The sequence below is a fragment of the Sarcophilus harrisii genome, chromosome 6 (genome assembly GCF_902635505.1).
Source record: "Sarcophilus harrisii chromosome 6, mSarHar1.11, whole genome shotgun sequence".
NCBI classification, from domain to species: domain Eukaryota; kingdom Metazoa; phylum Chordata; class Mammalia; order Dasyuromorphia; family Dasyuridae; genus Sarcophilus; species Sarcophilus harrisii.
The window spans coordinates 38431036-38452892 of record NC_045431.1 but is presented as its reverse complement, the minus strand read 5'-3'; the positions used below and the strand labels follow the sequence as shown (position 1 = coordinate 38452892).

General features: G+C 38.2%; 1 protein-coding gene across 2 annotated transcripts in view; it reads right to left on the bottom strand.

The window, feature by feature from the left end:
• Positions 1–1462: 1462 nt before the first annotated feature.
• Positions 1463–21857, bottom strand: part of KIT (KIT proto-oncogene, receptor tyrosine kinase) — an 82274-nt gene continuing 61879 nt past the window's right edge. The window contains exons 8-21 of one of the 2 annotated variants that reach the window (XM_031943493.1): positions 19623–19740; positions 17757–17950; positions 15374–15480; positions 15153–15279; positions 14536–14640; positions 14340–14450; positions 13245–13386; positions 10774–10862; positions 9887–10014; positions 8138–8260; positions 5801–5912; positions 5514–5613; positions 4812–4917; positions 1463–3408 (exon numbers count right to left, since the gene is read on the bottom strand). In XM_031943493.1, coding sequence (XP_031799353.1) covers positions 3283–3408; positions 4812–4917; positions 5514–5613; positions 5801–5912; positions 8138–8260; positions 9887–10014; positions 10774–10862; positions 13245–13386; positions 14340–14450; positions 14536–14640; positions 15153–15279; positions 15374–15480; positions 17757–17950; positions 19623–19740 — 1688 coding nt within the window. In that variant the 3' untranslated portion in view covers positions 1463–3282. The remainder of the gene's footprint in view (positions 3409–4811; positions 4918–5513; positions 5614–5800; positions 5913–8137; positions 8261–9886; positions 10015–10773; positions 10863–13244; positions 13387–14339; positions 14451–14535; positions 14641–15152; positions 15280–15373; positions 15481–17756; positions 17951–19622; positions 19741–21857) is intronic. The other variant, XM_012552257.3, reaches the window with a different exon arrangement.

The window sequence follows — 21857 nt, the reverse complement described above, 5'->3', positions numbered from 1 at the left end:
GTGATGAATATTCTTCTCAGAATTGTCATGGGACCCCTTTCACAACTCTTAAAATAATGAAAAACCAAAAAAAGCTTTTATGTATTTTTGATGTCAGAAGTAAAACTCAATATTTAAAAATATGTACTTAAAACCATTACATACTAATAGTTTTATTAATAACAATATTTTAATAAAAATAATTAATGAGATAAGTGAACTTGAGCTATTTTTGGTAAACTTTTTAACATCTGGTTTTCTAGAAGACAGACAGATTCTCCTCTTTCTGCTTCCAGTTTGTTGGGATGTATTTTGGTGGCAATATAGGAAGAAAATCTGCTATGTATTTAGAGGCAGGCATGTGACATCTTAGTATTATTAGGAAAATTTTTTGGACCCCCAAAGTTCCGAAAACTACACTTTGAGAAGTGTTCTTCCCATCATTGCTGAGAGCATCACTTGAAGGAAAAGCTTACCCTGGAGAACAGAGAGAAGAAATGGATCTTGTGCCTTTAGTATTTGAAAGTTCTGCTTAGCCCAACTAGGTTAAATTTTGAACAATGGGTAGACCCGGCAAGTGACAGATTTTAGCTAATATAAGGAATATATATTAAATTTATATATGCAACATATGTAATATATATTATATATATTAAAATTATATAATAAAAATATAAGGAAAAGACCATTTCCTGGCTGTGTGACCCTGGGCAAGTCACTTAACCCCAATTGCCTCAGAAAGAAAAATAAATAAGTTAAAGACTTTGTGCATTGTCCAAAAATGGAATAAGCTACAGTGCAAAGTGACAGTTGGTTCCCACTTCACTACAATTCTTCTAGTAAATTCTGTCTGATCATTTCTTGGGTATAAAAGAGAATTCATGTTCTAAGTCTAGTTCAGACAAGATGTCCTCCAAAGTCATCATCAACTCTTGAGGTTTTAAATGATATATGATTACATAATTACACTGTATATGTCCAATTTTTTCCTACCTTTTCTGGCTTCCTAAGTCTTTGTGCTGAATATCCACAGGTAACTCCCTCTTCCCCGCCTCCCCCCCAAAAAAATCACAATTTACTAATTTATATATTTACACCTTTTTATTAGAATTCTTTAGAACTGTCAACAACTGGGCAACATAACCAGAACAAAAAGAACAAAAACAAAAACACATAGAACAAATATCCTTTAAACTTGCACCACTTACATATTTATACATACTGTATTTATATTTATATATAATATATATAAAAATATTTTCAAGGACTTAAGGATTTGGGAATATTCAAAAGACATTATTGCTACATCTCAATATTTACATAAAACACCACAAAACAATTTTAAACATCCAGCCACTGCAAAGTAACTTTCGATTTAAAAATTAAAAAAAAATTATAAAAATATAACCTTTCAAGGATATCTGAGACAAAACTTTCCGTGAAGTACCCCTGAAGTACCTAGATATCTACAATTAGCAACTGCTTTTTTTTTTTCCTACCATAACTAATATAATAAAAGCCGATGCTATGGGAAAGGAAGGTTCTGGTGATGAAGATAAGCTCCAGGATAAACTGTCTGCATAACAATTCCCCCCCTCCCCAAGAAGTCGCCAATGTCTAGAAAGGGCATAGGCAAGTACAGTGCAAATGTGATCTTCCTCTGGCGACCAGAGATCCGCCTTCATGGTGGAAGGAAAACGATGGAGACAAAAGGGGAATCCTTGCTTAAAACACGTCACATTTTCAATTTAATAGTTACTCAATTTGGAGTTTATGGAAATGGGGACTATCGCAAAATCTATTACTTTGTGCCAGAGACCAAAAGGGTCCATTTAAAGAGAATTATCCTCAGTTTATCGGGCCCCAAAGCAGAAAAGGGGGCTACAGTATGTTGAATCCATAAATAACATGGCGCCTCAAGTGCAAGGGGGGTGTAAATAGGTACTTTAGATTCTCTTCTCTCCTGCTTTGGGTCATCAATCTATGGGAACGGACGAAGCAAGAAAGCAAAGGCAGTTCTTGGGAGGGAGCAAAGGCTGCTTGATGGGCACCTGGGTACCCGCTCTTGGACTCAGGGCCTGGTTCCCCTCAAAATAGATTATCTCTACATAGACATACGCACATACATAAACTTTTATATATAATATATACTGGCCCAAGGTCCAGGGCATGCCTGTAAATGAGGCTGAATCTAAGTTTGTCTTCCTGCTACATTAAGGATCCCTATGAAATAGCTCGCACTCTCATGCCCGCAGACATCATGCACTAGATAGGTAGGTAGATATTGCAAATGGCATCCAAAGTATCAGCTAAAGGCCATTCGAGGATTTGCAGGCTGTTTATGGGAAATCTGTACAGCAAGTCAACGGGTTTAAAGAGACTCTTAAAACTGTGCTTTCTTTACAAAAGACAAAAAAAAAGGTGACGACTAATTGCTTATGTGGTTTCCACTCTTGACAGCCCTTTCCCCTTGGGGAGGCTCCTGGTTGTGCATGAAAGCAAACGTGGAAAGTTCTTCCCCTAAAACACACGGGCAATTTCTTTAGGAACTCCCCTATGTGCCAGCCGGACGTGTATACGGCCAATCTCCCCATCTTCCTCCTTCAGAGTTGCCAGTCGTAAAACAGACACCGAGTACAGGGGAAAGCTAACACAGTGGCTGGGATGCTCTTCTTCGGGAAACTTGCGGTGCTTTTTTCCAGGGTTCATGAACCTGAACTTGAAAAATCTAGTTTTCATGCAAGCAAGTGGGTGTTTTAGAAAATTACCTTAACATAATATGCCTTCCTTCCTTCCCGCTCTCCTTTTCTTATAACCTGACATTTTATACAGAAATGCTTGGCTACAATGTCTCTTAGAAGTACTTGTGGGGCAGGAAAAAGGGGCACCCCAACCAGGGACACTACTCTTGTACCCCAACTGCTAATGTGACTAAAAAAGTGATTGGCTACTCCTACTTATTATCTGACAAAGGAAAAAAGGGTCAAACAGCAAGCTCCCTTCTCAGGCCAGATGAGGAAGGGGAATGGGCTCAAATCCCGTCTCCTTAAAGTCAGGGCCCCATGGGGGTTTTCCCGGGCTAGCTCCTTACTGAGAATATGTACAACTTCCGCCCCTGCTCCGTGATGATGGCTGCGACTATGGTGAGTGAGATCATTCAGGCTATGACAGTGTATTCACAAAGGACAGAATTACAGCAATGCACCCACCAGGCTCCAGTAGCCGGCAAGTGGACAAACAAAACAAAAGCCATGGAAACCAAAAGGACCGGCCTGTCCTCCTCTGGGCCCACCACCACCTCCTTCAGGCATCTTCATGTACAAGCAGGGGCTGCGTGGACGAAGCACTGCTGCCCACAGAATTAATTCTCACAGAATGGTCAACGGCATTCTCGTGGTTGGGGCTGCTGGTTGTAATGTTGGAATAAACCTGAGGAGAGCAAAATCAACATAAACTCAGGAGGTCGGATACACTGAGCACTGGGTTATCTCAGGCCCTCCTCAGGAGGGCAAATACACCGAGCATTGGGCTCTCTCAGGCCCTCCTCAGGAGAGCAGATACACTGATCACTGGGCTATCTCAGGCCCTCCTCAGGAGGGCGGATGCACTGAGCACTGGGCAATCTCAGGCCCTCCTCAGGAGGGCGGATACACTGAGCACTGGGCAGCTAAACTGAGCTATCTCAGGCCCTCCTCAGGAGGGCAGATACACTGAGCACTGGGCTATCTTAGGCCCTCCTCAGGAGGTCAAATACACTGAACACTGGGCTATCTCAGACCCTCCTCAGCAGCATAGACACACACAGCTGGGCCATCTCAGTCCCTCACCAGGAACACAGAACACTGAGCTGGGTTATCTCAGTCCCTCGTCCAGAGCAAAATATATGTAACTGGACTATCTCAGCTTTTCAGCTACAACCTGGCCACAAGTTTCTAAGGACATGGATTGTGTCAATATGAACTCCTCACATGGGAACCCTCTCTTCTCACTAATGAAGGTCACAACCTGCCTATGACTTAGATAAATTCTAGCATTAGAATTAGTTTCAAGACTAAGTGATTTTTCTGGTGTTACTTAATAAATCCAGAGGTGGAATTTGAACCTCTGGCTTCTGGACATAAAAGCACACAACTATCTGTCACTTCCACTAGGATGACTGTTTATTTTCAGGGTTATCAAAACACAAATGACATCATGAAAAAATCTTTAATTTTCTAATTCCTTTTTGAATTATTAAGAACCACAGGCAGAAAAAGTGGCCAAGTCTGCCAATAAAGAATAATTTGAGAGGGGGAACAATCAATGACTTCAGGGGAAAAAGTCAGCAAACCTTACCATCAACAAATTAAAGAGTATCCTAGTTACAAAAACCTGGCTTAGTGAATTGGAGGGATAAGGAAGGGAAGAGAAGACAAGGCCCAAGATTTCACTCCTGCCATCCATGAAGGCAAGTATTTGCTTTGGAACTCTTTAAACGAAGTTTCCACATAGCTTTGTGCATTTTACCCCATCTTAGGTGATCTCATCACTCAAAAAGTTAAAAAAGGCATTGAGTTAGGATTTGGAAAGCCAAGGACCATTCATGCAGTGCTTATGGCTTTGGGCAAGGTAGGTCAACTCATGGCTCTGGGTCTCATTTCTTCCACTTAAAAAAAAAAAAAAAAGGAAGCTAAACGGGAAGATCTCTAGGTCCCTTTTAGGGTTAACACTCTACACCACAGGCCATTAAGATGAGAAGACTCACTGGTGGTGATGGAGAAGGAAGAACAAGTCCCCTGAACTATGAATGGGGACCACCTTAGACCAGGAGAGAAAAAAGTCAGAATACTCACATGGTTGGTACTATCCATGAGCTGCTGCTCAATGAGCTGCACGATAAGCTTGAACGTTGGTCTCTGCAAAGGATCCGCATTCCAGCAGCTTTTCATAATCTCATACCTAAAGAAACACAAAACCCTTAAAGATGGCGACCCAGCTTCTTCTCCAGCAAGGACCTTGCCTTCCAGTGTGAGTAATACACTGCTGGTCCCTGCTCTGTCCCTCTACCGATGTCTGGCACATTACAGTTACTTAATAAATGCTTATTTATGGCCTGATTGATGTGCTAATTTAAAAAGTATTATCAAACAAATTGGATCCTATCTGTCTAAAATTAGACATGCTGTATGTTTTAAACGACTGGGAAATTTGTCTCATCTTTGAAAACACCTTGTAAAAAGTGCCACAAAAGTTAACATTTGGCCAGCTGTAATAAAATGACTCACGGAGCTCTGGGTCTGGAGTCAAGAAGATCAGAGTTCAAACCCAAACTAATGTGCAAGTCACTTAACTATTTATGGATCATAATTCACTGAAGAAAGAAATGGCACACTGCTTCAAGAAAAGGCCTTGGATGGTACTGGTAGGCTATGCTAGGATCCATGGAGTCACAGAAGATTGGATACAACGGAACCACTCAACAATAACAAAACGGAACCCGGGTGTGTGCTAACCAAAGACCCCCTTCCTTTCCCCTTGTTCGAGAAGGGGCTCACATTTCAGGAGGTGCACATTCTGGGCTGAGCATTCGGAAACCTTCCTTAATCATCTTGTAGAACTTGGAATCGACGGGCATTCCAGGATACGGGCTGCTTCCTAAAGTGCAAACATGACCCAAGTCAAAATGAATCTGAATGCTGAAAGCTGCCCCAAAACAGTCTCAGGGAGACATCAGGAGCCGATTCAGTGTGACATTACTATCTCTCTTGCTTCTTAACTCTCAAATATGGTGTTATACTTTATAGTATAATAGTATAGTATGAAAAATTCAATTCTTTTTTACCTAGAGAGAAGAGCTCCCAGAGAAATATTCCATATGACCAGACATCACTTTCAAAGGTATAAACACAGTTGAAAATACTTTCAGGTGCCATCCATTTTACAGGTAGCCGGGCCTGTGAGGGAAGAACAGGATAAGACTTTTGAGAAACTCACAAGACTAGTTAACAATTACCACTACAGCTGCAGATGGTGGAAAGAGGGAAAGGAAATGTTCTCAGTCCCCCAGGGATTCCTCCTCTGAAAAGGATCAAACAATTGTCACCCTGACTTACTCTTTTATTAATAGTAAACTCTTCAACCTTTCTTTTTTCATTTCTTTTAAGGCACAATGTATTAGACAGACAACCGGCCTCAAAGTCAAGAAAATCTGAGTTCAAATCCTCCCTGGGCTCAGTTACTTAACTACTTTTAGAATCAATTCTCTTGCATAAAATGGTGTAGTGGATAGAGCACCAGCTTGAAGTCAGGAGGACACAAATTCAAATCTGGCCTTAGATACTTAACACTTCTTAGCTGTGTGACCCTGGGGAAGTCACTTAATCCCAATTGCCCCAGCAAATAAATGGAGGAATAAATAAGTAAACAAATAAATGAAAAATAAAATAAAATAAAATTACAGTATTAACAATAGTACTACTGCAACAGAGTTGTTATGAAGATAAAATAAGTAGGATTAAACACTTTGCAAAACCTACCATGCTGTAATAAATAAGAGCTACCTTTTGGCTGTATGGTAATCAGAGCAAACAAATGTTTAATGGTTCCTAAATCCAAAGGTTCCTAAACCGCAGCTCATAAAAGATGCCAGCTGAAACTCCTACCAAAGGGATCACATACCCTAAATTTAAATCTTAATTTTAATTTAATTCTTAACAAGTCTAGACAGACACAACAAGGCTAATGGGGAAATATTTTGCCTGATCACACATGTATAATCTATATCAAATTGCTTGCCTTTTAAAGAGGAGACTTTGGAAATAAGAATTCTAAAATATGTGCAAAAGAAATGAACAAGATGCTCTCAGAAAAACCTGGAAAGACTTCTTTGAACTGATGCAAAATGAAATATACTGTATACAAAATAACAGCAATATTTGTAAGATGATCAGCTGTGAATGCCCTAACTAGTCAGCAATACAGTGATCCAAGACAACTCTAAAGGACTTATTATGAAAAATGTTATATACCCAGAGAAAGAACTGATGGCGTCTGAATACAGATTGAAGCCTAATTTTTTTTTTAAACTCATTATTTTTGAAGATTTTTTTAATCTTATGTTTTCTTTCACAGCATGACTATTATAGAAATATTTTGCATTATTATTTATGTATAACTTCTATCAAATTCCTTGTCTTCTCAACAGAATGGAGTAGGGAGAAAGGAAGAGAACCTGGAACACAACATTTTGAAAACAAATGCTAAAAACTGTTTTTACATGTAACTGGGAAAAAATGAAATATCAAATAAAGGAGGAATAAACTGAAAAAAAATTTCTCCATGCAGAAGCTGGTGCTGGAGTTGAGTTTTGAAGACGTCAGGGATACTAAGAAGTGGAGGATAGGAGGGAAACATCCCAGATTTGGGGGGACAACAATGTCCTGATAATGACCACAAGGTAACATGGGTGGGAAAGGACAGGTGGAGCTAATGCAGCTGAAGTTGATCACTCCTCCTAGGAAATTTCAGCTAAAACACAGGGTCACCTCCATACCTCAATGTTCCTCCAGTACAAAGGAGAAAGAACTTGAAAGGTTCCCCGACAATGTTGGTCATCAGGCAGTACCAGGTGCTTTAAGTGACCAATTAAGGAAGTCACTTAATTCATTTGGACCTCAGGGATTTGCCATCTCTGAAAGCATTTTTGAAATAGGTTCTCTGCAAATTATCAACACTAATCACCACTTCTTTAGTGACTAAAATGGGAGCTCTAAAACACTAGATTTATCATCTTCTAGATTTGAGGGATTTTCTTTCACATAATAAGCATTTTCAACTTGGAGAAAAAAATATCTCCCACTTCTATGACCTTCAGGTCTACATTTGTTACACTTCAGCAAAATCAAATTCTTTCTTATTCTCAGTCTACAATGAAAATTAAGCCTATTTCTGTTTCCTTCATGAGCCCCATAATTACACAATTAGCATTAGGAATTCTATTATCGGAGTGTTAGTTGTAGTAATGCTCACCATACCATGCAAACCCTGTTTGGGATGCACTTACCTTGACTACTAAACGGTACAAGAGACCCAAGATGGATTCACTCCCCCAAAACTTTTCCTTTTCATCTAAGAATCTTAAGTATTTCAACTGTTTCTCAAAAAGAAGTCATATACTCACATTTCCTTTAACCACATAATTAGAATCATTCTTGATGTCTCTAGCCAAACCAAAATCACAGATTTTTGTTATTCGACCATGGGTAAGGAGAATATTTCTGGCTGCCAAGTCCCGATGAATACACTATATTAGGACAAGAGAGGGAAAAAATAATATTAAGCATTTTAGTTCCTAAATCTTTAACAACAAGAGTTTTCATATACTGATGAGCTATAAGGATACAAAAGTCAAGCATTAATATTTTTCTTACATTGCACACAAAATAATATCTTGAGTGATGTAATATTCACACAAAACAATTACTAGAAATCATTTATTCCTCAAAATGAACAATAACTGCCTATTTTTCCCTCTGGACTTTTCTTATTAGATCTTATCAAAAAAGGGAAAGAATACAATGCAAACCCCATTTTAAAAAAAATTATTTATTTTGCAGCTCACTTTTTTAAAAGTTTTTTTTTTAAATGAAAAATGGAAAGCTAATTGTGTTTCAAATGTTTGTTATGAATTCCTGAAGTAAAAGCTTAGCCAATGATGTAAAATTTTAAAATCTGGTGAATCTGAGGTTCTGAGAAAGATGTTTCTTTCTTTCCATCACCTTGAGTCCAACCTCCTTTTAGTCTGTTATTTTGTTTGCTGATACCATAGATGAAGATTTAGGACTTTCAAACATACTTAAAAATAAATTAACTCTTAAAATGTATTATATTACTGTTTCCATAATAAAATGTGATTAAGGTGTTCAAGAAACATGCACTCAGATACTGCTAAATTTTCCCACTAGTCATCAGATCTCTGAATTAATTTTGACCTATAAATAATATCAGCGTGGCACACCAACTGTGGATAGGTACTTAGTTTTTGGTAAGCTCAACAATTCAATGGGTATATGTGAAAATTCAATTCTATAATTTCTAGGCAGTCACTTTCCCGTTCAAGACATGATTGAGCACATCCCCTGGAATGTCAATCATCAAGAAGTCCATGACAACTTAAAATCATATTAAAGTATAAGTAGGTACTTGTTTACTAACATTATACTTAACACTCCAAAAACAGCACTGTCCAAAAGGAAAAGATGCCTGATTTGGAATAAAAAGATCCAAATTTAAAGCCTGCCTTGCTACTTATCACCTGTGACTAACCAGTGACTTTAACTAAGTTCATCTCTTTGGGTCTCAGTTCCTTTTCTGTAGAATGAAGAACAACTTCACTTTCACCAGAAGGTGGAAATTAAACCTAAGTGACTTTCATGTAATAGTGAAGGGGGTTTCAGTCCAAGTCTTGTACCTTGACAAATGATATTTTAATTTCTTGCATGCAGAGATTCTTTATTCTAAAAACTAAGGGAAAAATTAATCTGTTCACCTCCTGTAAATACTCAGGGAAAAGTGATCTGAACAGGATTGTATAAACTGCAAAGGCATTTGCAAAAAGAGAGCAACTAAAACATCAGCAAACAAATTCTTCACTGCTCTGGGTTACCATCTTTCCAAGCAACTTTGTCATTATATTGTGGCTTAAGATCAGGACTTTACTTGGGGCCCATAACCTTTTTTAACAATGTGTTTGTGTATATAAATCTATAGAAAACAACATTTCAGAATAACTGGCCTCCTTCATGATCCCACATGTTTTATTTTATGTATTTAAAAGCACTATTTTGACAAAATCATGGGCTTTGCCAGACACTCCAAAGGTTGATAAATGAAAAAAAAATTGGCTTTTCTGAAGCTAACGTTCACTTACATTCTTAGAAGCAAGGAAACTCATGCCTTTTGCAACCTGGTAAGAGAAACTCAACAGGTCTTCAATGTCCAAAGCCAATTCGTCATCTTCCATGATTGCAGTTGTCACATCTCTCTCTATGTAGGAGCCTATTCAATTAGAAGTAGAAGAACTTTCAAGATCTCTTCAAAAAGTTAAATAACTGAAACCCAAAATAAGGACAGTACAGGAGGGGGGAACCTCCTGGTCTCTACTTCGAATGAATGAAAACTTGGGATTGATTTAGCTTTTCCCTAAGATCTCACTACTAAAATATTAAATACCAAAAGGCAGAGGAAGAACTAAGGGTTCAAACAGTCATCAGCCAAACACCATATTTGGGTAGTGGGTAGGAAAACTCAACAAGATACGCTTCTAAATACTATTTTTAAGCAAAGCAAATCATGTTAATGTCAGAAAAAATCCAACATCTTTTCTATAATCTCTAAAAAGGAAGAGAGTTCATTTTCAATATAATGGACTAATAAAGGAGAAACAAGGATATCATAAGTCCCAAATCCATAGATGTGCAGTTAGAGAGTTAACTCCAGACACTAATCTACCTTTTCTAGACGGATCTAACGTTCATCCATCTTGAGCCCATTCCAGCTGTCAGGGATTACATTCGGCAACTGAGATAATTTAATATTAAAATCCTCCTTGCCAACGAGTTGCTCTAATTAGTGACTATGCTATCTTGGTAGAGAAGGGACTGGATTTGCAGTCAGAGGATCTGTTTTGCAAGTCATTTAGCCTATTTCACTTGACCTTCCTCATCTCTAAAATGAGGGGATTGGAGACAGAGTCTTTCCCAAGATTCCTTCCAGTTCCCATTACAAAGAAATTGCCACTGCCAGTTATTTACCCACCTACTCTTGTGGATCTCCTTTTGTCAGCTTTTGTCGGGACGACATAAGAAACACCGGGTTTCATGTCCATATATTCATTAGCTCCATCACTGTGTGCAAAAAAGCAAAGTTAGCATCTGATAGACAAGTGGGTCAGAGGATGTGACTGAGGGCCCCCTTCCCAGTTAGTAATAAGGTGGTTTAACAATACAGAGCTAAACTTAGAAGTATTTCTTTTCTAAACAGTACGCATTTCAAAGAACTAGTTACTCTAAAACTAGATTACAAAGAGGAAAAAGGAGAATATGAGTTTATGAACTGTGATGTGAGGAAATATAGAAATTGTTAACATATAGATGTTGATGAAAGAGCCTAAAATTGAGTTTGGTTTAGATAAACACCAATAATTTGGATGATTTTCTGAACCATCTGGACCTCTTGAATCTGCAACATTTGGCTGGAGACTCTTCAAGATTTCTAGTACTTCCTGCTTCTGATTTGCATGGAAACACCATGACAACCGTCTTCTGCACGGTATTCTGGTGCTTCCAGTCCCATATGGGATCCCAAAGCACAAAGTACATTAGAAAGGAGCAAAAAAATTTAGGCTGTATTAGATTTTCTGTCCCTGTCCTTCAACTTAACAAACCATATAAATTACATATATTTATACAAACACACACCAGTTTCAGAAATTAGCAAAGAGTCACCCTTTCACACAAATAGCATGTACTCTGGAAACAAGGTTGGAGGGTAGGTTTAGACTTTACTTTTATTTCATGTTGGGGGCACGTTGTTATTTTGTTAAAGGAAATTTCACTTGGAACACAATATTGGTTGTCGATTTTAGTTTGGGGAAAGTCACAGGTGCATTTATTTCTTAAAAGTCTTAAAGCAAAATAAAGTATCAACAGACGTTGTTAAGAGTGCTCACTGTACTAGCAACATGCCAAAAGTGGATTTTTTGAATACATGAGCACTTGAGAATGTAAGCTCATTGGGAGACTAAGAGCTCTTTCATTTTTCTGTCTGTATCTCCAGAGCCTGGAATAACTGGGAAAATTAGTCGTTGGACTAGACTGGATGAAGAAGTTACCTAAGAATTGAGAGGATGGGCCTGCCTTCATAAACATATGTCCAAATATGTCATGGACACTATGGAAGATGACACAATTAGAGACTCCTGCTGATATTCTACTAGAATTCCTGGAACAACTGAAATCAAGCTGATTAAGTAAGGAAAAGCTTTATGTGTGTGCTAAGTGGTGAATATTAAGAGCTGCATATGGAAGGAAAAAATGACACTGTAAAGAAGGAAGTTTGGCACTAAAGCACATGAGCCTCCCTTGGGAGGAACGGGAGCAGTTTACTATAAATGTATGACAGTCAAAAATTGGCTGGGACTACATGGTGTTAATAATGGTAATAATGGCCATTTATAGGACTGACTCAGATGAGTCAGATGAAGATTCATAGTCTATAGTCAACATGGAAGTAGGTAGTTGTTTTCAAGTTTTTCTTTTTTCTTTTCTTTTCATTAGGCATGAAGAAAAATGGGTGTTTCTATGGTACTTAGGCAAAGAGGCACAATACATAAAATAATAACAAATTTCAGGGTTGCACAACAAAATCCAGGGCTTTTGACATTTTTGACATAAGATTTTTAAGGAATTAGTTGTAACAACTGACAAATCTCAGGACACAAGGAAGATTTTGCCTTTACAAAATTAGTAAGAAAGAAACTCATGGTAACAGAAAACATGAAAAGAACAGTGTCAGAAAGAGACAAAATCCATTCAATCTATGTTTAGGAAAGATTCATCTTAATAGTCTATAGTCATCATGAAAGTAGGGTAGTTATTTTCAAGATACATTAGCCATGAAGAAAAATGAATGTTTCTATGGTATCTAAGCAAAGAGGCATAGTACCCAAAATAAGAACAAATTTCAGGGTTGCAGAACAAAATCCAGGGCTTCTGACTTTTGACATGAGATTTTCGAGGAATTTGTGGTGACAACTGACAAATCTCAGGAAAGCAGGAAAAATTTGCCTTTACAAAATTAATAATGAAACTTGAGGTAACAGAAACATTATGGAAAGGAACAGTGTAAGAAAGAGACAAAATTCATTCAAACAATCTAAAGTTCAGGAAAACTGTGAATGCAGGGGAAGAAAACACAAACAAGTTTAAAGAAGGGTGTGTGTGTGTGTGTGTGTGTGTATACATATATGTCAATATATCTATATAAATATATCTATATGGCTTATGGATATGGATGTAGATTTAAATAAAGATTCAGAAACATCAAACAATTTGGATGACTTTACAGACTCACTTAAATCCCATTTAAATGATTTATTAGTTTAGGTTCTGCATCTTAAGTCTCCCTTGGCTCATTTTTCAAAAAATAAAAAATAAAAATCAACCTTGATTGCCAGCTCTCATGACCTCTTATGTCTCCTATGTACTATTTATGTAAATCAGCCTTACCATGAAGGCTCCTTTGACTGAAGAAGGTTCTTATAAAGAGCTGCTTCTTCATGTTTTGAGCAAATAAATGAATCCCGCTTTCTTCTCAAAAAATTCAAAAGATCGCCATAGCAACAATATTCTGTAATGACTAATGTGGGCCCTGCAGGGAGAGAGAAAGAGTTAGAAGGGGCTAAGTTTGTAGAGTAGCCACCAAATACCCAACTAAGTCAGATATGGTTGCAGGACTTGAGACTACTAATAGCAAAGAATTTGGTTTTTCACGCTCCTCATCCAAACAAAATAACATCCATGTTTTTACTGAACTGCTAGATTAGGAATGAAGCAACTGACTCTTTTTTGCCTTAATTTTCTTAGTGGAAAATCCACATCCGGGCCCAAAGCATCTGGTTGGTTTTGCCCATATCCTGTTGGAAGTTCTTTCTTTCAAATATTATAGTATTAACGGGCTTCCAGCATCAATCCCTTTGATTCACTTCTGTTTACCACAGAGTGTGACACTCTCTCTGTAATGTGATTGAAATGATGAAGGGCACATCTTCTGTGGTGTAATCATGAAAGCCGCTCACGTGGAACAGCCTGCTGTGACATGAAGTTGGATGGAATTCTAGGAAATCTCATGGAAATCTGGAAGTGGAGGAGCGGGGCAATTGTTACCTGAGCAATTGAGTGTTCCTACTTTGTAATTCTGTCACTCCAGCTCTCAATTAATAAATTAAGATTAAAATTTACTAACTTAACAATTCATTATTTAAAAAAAAACACTTTCTTATGAATCTGACCTTAAATATGCTTTGTTTTATATGTCTTACAGTCCAAGAGGTATATATTTTCTCAACCATGGGGGCTGACTTCTGTTGGTGTCTAAGGCCTTTCCAGCTGTCAGAATAAAGAAAGTATATATCCAAAGCCCCCTCCAAAGTCATCAAGCTAAGATTCTTTTAAAAGAAAGATTATTTTGAAATTCCCCAAAGCAAAGCTTTAATGAGATAAAAGAATAGTGTAATGTCTCACGGGGAACTTTCATCAAATGTTCTGGTCACAAAGTTCCCTTCCTTTGCAATTAGGCAACGAGGAAAGGATTCTAAATGTTACCTCCAATAGTGCACGCTCCAAGAAGATTCACTATATTCATGTGGTTACCGAGGTAACTCAGGACCTTCAGTTCAGACATGAGAGCCTCTCGCTCGGTCAAATGGGCACTTGCTGGAATTAAAAACATCTTAGTTAGCAAGTTATACATACAGCGGGACAATGACGCTACAACTCATCGGGTACCCAGGACACTTACGCTTCAGCATCTTCACAGCCACGGTCATCGCCGCATCCGACTTAAACAAGCCATAGGCAGTCGCCTCCACCACCTTCCCAAAAGCTCCTGCGCCAAGTGTTTTCCCTGTAACACACCCAACAGAGAACGTGTTCTTGTTCTAAAATGCATGTAAAGTGATGGAGGCAAAGAAAGAGGGATAATAGCAAGGTTTTGCAAAGGTGAATGCAGAAAACTATCTTTGTATGTGTTGTGAAAATAAAAAGCTTTCTAGCCGTGTGATCCTGGGCAAGTCACTTAACCCCAATTGCCTCAGCAATCAGTGGATCAGTAAATAGATAGATAGATAAGTAATAAATAAATACAAAACTTTATAAAAAAGAAAGTGATGAAAGGAAGGAAAAGAAAAAGGCTATTTTGAATCCCACCCCCCTCTAGTTAAGAAAGAAAAGGAAGCTATTTAGAATATAATTTTTCCCTTTATAAACATCCATTTCAAATCAGCCTCCTTTCATGAGAAAAACAGAGCCATTGAGTTCAGGTAGACTGAAACAAAGGAAGTTGTTAGAATGATTTCCCCAAATTCACTCTGAGGCGTCCACAGAAAGGTTACATGGAAAACCCCATTTCTCACTGACCAAAACTCAGCCTGTTTCTGGGAAACTCCCATTTGTGATCATAAGGAAGTTGTGTTGGGTCGATGTAAACATAGTTGTTTCCATTTATCTCTTCCACCACTTTCCACTGGACTTCATACATGGGTTTCTGTGGGGGAAGGAAGAGGAGGAAGGTATTATCCAGAGAGAAACCTCCCCCTCTGGGAAAAGCACTTCAGCCCCCCGCCTTAAATCAAAGTTACCTGGAAGTACTTGTAGGTCAGAACTATGAGGATGATGCACATCAGTACCGCCGCGACCACAAAGCCAATCAGTAAGGGTGTGAACAGGGTGTGCGAGGTGATTTGTTCTAAAAGGGAGAAAAGAGCACGGTGGAATTACGGCCCAGAAGCAACCATCCAATCGCCTCGTCCCCCATGGAGTACTGCAGGTGACAAAGGATCTAAATCTTCAGTCAATTCAACAAACATTTATCGCTGGGAGCAAAGCACTGAGCTAGGTGCTGGGAGACACGGACAGAGCAACACAGACTTAGCTCCCACCGGCCTGCAGAAGGCGATTCCCAAGGAGAGGAGAACCGGGGGGCAACAGCACAGACAATGGGAAATCCTAGGCGAGACCCCTTGCAGATGGAGGGATGGAGAGGGAGAAGGGAGCACCTTGGGGAAAGGCAAAGGCCAGGAGGTGGAGAGGAGCCTGATCCATCAGGTCCAGGTATGGGAGCTGTCTGTCCTTCCTTCTCAAGGAGAGACACAGAAGGGCTGGCTAAGGTAAAGCGGTTCTCTCCCTGCATCCCTCAGATCGAGGAGGCTGACTAGTAAAGACACAGCACGGGATAAGAGAGGGAATGGACCAAACGAGATCCATTGACAAGCATGTTAAGCACGCATTAAGTGCCAGCAGGATTCAAAAGCAAATAATGTCTTCCCTCAAGGAGTCACATGCTACCCTGTTCAAGACGCAAATATATTAAAGAGCACTACACATCCTAAGAGGCAGCCGCACAAGAGGTTGTGCTAGGCAAGGACTGGAGAGTTAGAGACTTGAAGAGGAAAAAGTTTCAGAGCCAATATTGAAAGTGGGATAGTCAATAAGAGAGGAATACAAAGATGGGGAGGAGCCTTTTGAGATGGAATAAATTTGTGGTAGATCAAATCAATATTGTTTCCCGGTTTCCTCCAATGACCAGCCTTTCATTCCTGGTATTTACTCAAAGTATCCTTTCTAGATTTCAAAAATCTTACTACTGTGTGAGAAAAGTTGCATTCTCTAATACTCTGCAGGAGGAAGGGGATATCCTGAATTACTTGAAGAGTTCTTTCCACTGCCATGAAGTTTGGGTGCAAAGGCTTCATCAAGAAATTTATGTTTCCTTTCTGAAATCCTTTTCAAGTTTTTCAAGGTCTTGGTCAAGAATTAGCAATGCAGAATAATATAAGAATCTTTTCCCTCATTACTCAAAGACAAGGCTTTTTATTTTTTTTAATGGGGGGAGGGGGCCCAAGGCCAAAACAAGGAACTAGAAGGGAAAACATTTCCAGTCTCCTTTGTAAAGCTCCTGAGGTTTTAATATTGTTTCTTCTGGGCTTAAGCAACCTTGTGATCTGGTCTGCTTTCCAATAATGCCCTGAGATGAGCTCCTTTGAAAAGAACATTTCCCCTTCTCTCACGATGACCAAGTAAGGGTCATTATAGGGTTTCCATTGTAGAGTACAACTCCATTACAGTAAAAAGAAACTGCCATGAACTACATCTTATATTTTTCTACAGTGGCTAACATGACAACATTTTAAAAATTAGAAATATTTTGACAATCTAATGCTTAAAATGAATAGAACTATCACCTAATCCCTTTCTCTATAATTAGAACAGCAAATCTCTTTCAACTACCTCCATTACCTTCAAGGTCTCATGCTAAAATACCGCTGGTTCAATAATCTTTGCAATCACCTCCTACTCAAGGTCAGAAATGATTTTCCCCCATCTTTTTCTTGGGGCATAATGTGACACTGGATTTGCACGTGTGACATTCTACTCATCTTGTATGACTTTTAAAACTATACGTATTATGTCGTATGTTCCTTATTAAGCTAAGTTCCATGAAGTTCCATGTCTTTAAAAAAATCATCTTTATCTTTCTCCCAGCACCTAAAAGAGCTCTGCAAACATCAGGTGCTTAATAAATGTTTGTTGTAATTGAAAAACAACAGAGCAGAATTATGGAACTATTCATGTTTTCATAACCATGATTATATGGGGTGTCCAATAATTTGGTGACCATTTATATTTCTCCATTCTTTCCTCCCTCCACTAAAAGTCTTGCTAGGTAGGGGAACAAGATACAATTTTACTCAGATGTACAGAAGTGAAAATGGACAAAGTCAACATCAATCTTCAAATTCCCAATGATATGGTGACATTTCATGAAAAACACAAAATGAGCTAAACAGTTTATGAAATGAAATTTTAATACTGTTCGGGTCATTCAATAAGATATGGTAAAAAACAAAACAAAACAAAACAAAACAAAACAAAACAAAAAAAAAGATGAGATGCGCTTAAATCATGATGGACATGGTGGAAGAGACTAAATATCCCCTTAAATTTCATTAAAAAGAAATATACCTTTAATGTTACCTTTAATAGCAAAGTTAAAAAAGGCTGAACTCTTGCCAACATCATTGGAAGCCTTACACTCAACAGTGCCATTGTTTTTAAATGTACTGGAATCAATGGTGCTTTCAACCACTATTTTTCCAAAGGGTGACAAAATGGAAGAATTTATCTTCACATCCAATGGCAGAACAGATGCCGAACACCTAGAAGCAATTAACAATGATTCTTAGTGAATAAAAAAGATCTAGCATATATCCCTCTTTAAAGAATATTTCTAATCTACATTAGACTTTATATCTTATTATAAGCTTTCTTCTCTATTCTTCCCCCCCAAAAGCAACTAATTCTGAAATCAACATTTATTCCACAGAGGATGTTACATAATTATTTATATCTGTTTATGCATCTACTAGGAGCATTTCCAATTTTTAATTTTTAAAATTTAATACTCAAAGATAGAAGGGTTTGGGAACCTTGTGATCTGGTCTGCCAGATGGAAACCGCTGAAAAGAACACCTTCCCTTCCCTCATGATGATGACCAGGTGAGGGTCATTGGAAGATTTCCTTTGTAGGGTCTATTGTGGGGTATAACAATTCTGGTATAATCAATAGCCACCTGAGCATAGTTCTCTCTAAAATCTTAAAATTCTGCTAAATCATGATAATACGCCCAAGATGGGTGAAGGGGAAAAGAATAAGAGAGAGCTCCCCCAAATACAGTATGGAACCATAAAAACTCAGTACCTACATTAAAATATATCTCACATCTCTTACACTAAATGTCCAAGACTACCTTCTTCACCATAAAATACAATGATTGGACTAGCCAACATAATACACTTTTGTCTCCCCCAATTTCAATTCTAAAATTGTGAATCTTGAATCACAAAATTACTACTTTAGCTGACAAATTATGTTTTAAATCTAATAATAAAAATTATTATTAACATATAATTAATATTATTATTATAATAAAACAATATTTATTGGATAAAGCAGCACCAATTCCTGTTTTAGCCTTCAGATAATAAAAAAGTCAATTTAAGTTACAAGTGGGTTTACTGTTGCTCAGTTTTGTTATAGCTGACTTTCTCTAGGACTCTATAATTGGGGTTTTCTCAGGATAGATACTGAGGTGGTTTGCCATTTCCTTCTCCAGTTTATTTTACAGAGAGGGAAACTGAGGCAAACAGAGTTAAGCAAACTGGCTGGGGTGACACAACTACTGTCTGAGGCTGAATTTGAAACCAGAAAGATATTTGTTCCTAATTTCCCAGTCTGGTGCCCTATCCACTACACTCTGATGCTTTAAGTGTGGAATAAGCAAATAGGAACCCCTAAATAAGAACAACAAAAAACATACTAGATGTGTTCTGTTTATGTTCTGTGTAGCCAATCAGGGAGAGGAGTCTTTTTAATACCCAGCTTACAAATAGCGTCTGTACGCTTGTAATTGCATGATCATTATTTTTTGGCAACTTGGTAATTAACTTCTGAAGTAATTTTTTCATGATCACTTCAGCCACATTTCCCACATACATTACCCCCTGTGTATAAAATGGAAATCTAATTACTGTGTCCTGGAAAATTGCTTTATCTACCTGCAGGCTAGAAATTGCATGATAAATCCAAAAAGATAACCACCAAAATAGAGAAGTCATTCAGTAATCATTTTTCTGGAAACAAAATTGCAAAAATTAGTATCTACCAAGGAAAACACAGCAATTATCCACCCCCTCCACTCCAATCAAAAAGCTACGCCAATAAAAAGAAAAATCAAAGAGTTGTGCGTGTGTGTGAATGTACTCAGAATTCAACTGAACAGAAGTTGCTCCTTTTGAATTTAAAGTAGTGCCAGAAATAAATAATCTCACCTCTGAGGCTCAGTTCCTGGACAAAAATACCAATCTATTGTAGGTTCGGGATACCCCGTTGCCACACACTGGAGCAGACCATTCATGAGTCTGTCAGAGGTAAGAATCTCTGGCTTTGCTGAAAGAGAAGAAAAATAAGCACAATTCAGCCTGCTTCAAATGTTCACTTGCTCAAAAGTCCCCTTCCTTCTTTATCACAGGTTCTCAGAGCTAGAAAATATCTCGGCAAGGGAGTAACCTCGGTAGACAACGAAAGAAGGGCAGAAGACCTGAGCGAGGGCGAAGAATGGGTATATGACTGTGGGTAATATGTGACAAATATCTCTCTGGGTCTCAATTTCTCCATTTATAAAACAGGGCTAAGAACTACCTAAGCAGAGTCGTAATTGTGAGTAGTACTGTACAAACATCAACATTATTGTTCCAAGGTACAAAAGCAGACCTAATGGATGGAAGTTTGAGGGAGGCAGTTTGTACCTCAATAAAAGATAGGACTTGCTAAAAAAAAAAAAAAAATCAGGGCTATCCAACTTGCCTGAGGAGGTAGTGAGGTCCCCTTCATTGGGAATGTTCAAGTAAGAGACTGGATAAAAATGCCATAGAGAAAATTCCTACTTTGATTGAGAAACTAGATTAAATTACCACAAAGACCTTCAAATCATGAATGAGCAAAGCCTCTGAGGCAGAGGCTATCTCCTTGATATTTTCCAGATAAGCAAACAATTTAAGGGAACTCCCCAAATCCCTTCCAAATCTCTCTTTTGGATTAAAAAGGTGTTTGTCTTTAAGGCAGGATTCCTAAATTCTCACAGGAAAGAGGCAGGTGAGAAAATCTTTGAATCATTTGAGATATTTTCTCCTACAAACACAGGATGGCCTCTAAGGTCCCTTTCCTAGCACTACTATTGTCAACATAAAAATATTCAAATAATTACCATAATGGAGAAGAAGATAGAGGGGAATTTCCTATCTCGTATTTTATTCCAAATATGGATAGGTTCTTAACCAAGAGATGAGTAGGTCAAGTGCTACACCAAGAAGACCCTGAAATGACATCTTTTAACAATGACAAGAAACCTGGAAAAATGCTCAATTTCCTCAAAGATTCAATATGGTGCTCTTCCCAGAAGTCATTGCTGGTCTAGGTTTTGCTTGTTGGTTAGTTTTCCCCAGCCCTGTTATTTAATTTAAACAGGAAATAATTTACATGGCAACTCCTTTTCCCTCTACAGAAAGGTTATTGACTTAGGAAGGACCCACTAGATGTGCTTAAATATTTGAATGTCATCTTGGGAAAAGATGGATTAAACTTGGTTCTGTTTGATCTTAAACAGAGCAACGAGATGTAACATCAAGATAAATTTAGATTTAATGTCAAGGGAAAGCAAAATCAAAATCAACCTCCTATCAATTAGAATTCTTCAGGAATATAATTCACTCCATGAGGATTTTCAAGCAAAGGCTGGATGATCCCTTGAGTAAGGAGATTCCTTTCTCAATTCCAATCTCCCTGGCTACAAAACCTGCTCTTTTAACCTCAATGTTAACAATATTTGCCCTGCAATCATTATATTTTCAGATGAGTTGCTGGTCTGCAAAAGTCGCTCCTCACCAACAAACAACATAAAAATTTAACGTTATCAGCACTTTATAGAGCTTCAAACAATATTTATATGGGGACTAGCATTAATGATGATAAATGGAAGCTCCCTATTCACACACGCCTACATCCACAAAGCCGGCCCTTTCTTAGGTGACTTGAAATCCTATTTTTCAGCATCTGAAAGCTGTTATTTTAAAAGAGGGCAGGTATGTCATTTTAGTTCCACACGTTACGGGTGGCCGCGGCAATATTATTTAAACAAACAACCTATCCTGGATTTTCAATATTACAATATTGCTAGCAACCGATAGAAAATGTGACAAGAAGAAAAAGGATTGAGATTTTAATCTTTGGAAATTTATTTCCTGAAAGGGCGGACACACTAAGAAAATAACAATTTCTTTGTAGGAAGATTCCAGCGCCTCGCCTCCCCCCCAAGCAATATGTCTTGGCACATGGATAGCATACCACCCAATCGTTTAAGCCTGGTGCTGTTGGGGGGCAGCCCGTGAAATCACTCTCACACACACACAAAATTGGGTTCTCCAGCAATCTGAAGGTGGGCACTCTCAAGCACTGGAAGCCCATGCCAGCTTTCACAAATAGAGCAAGGAGACAAAGCAACATACCAT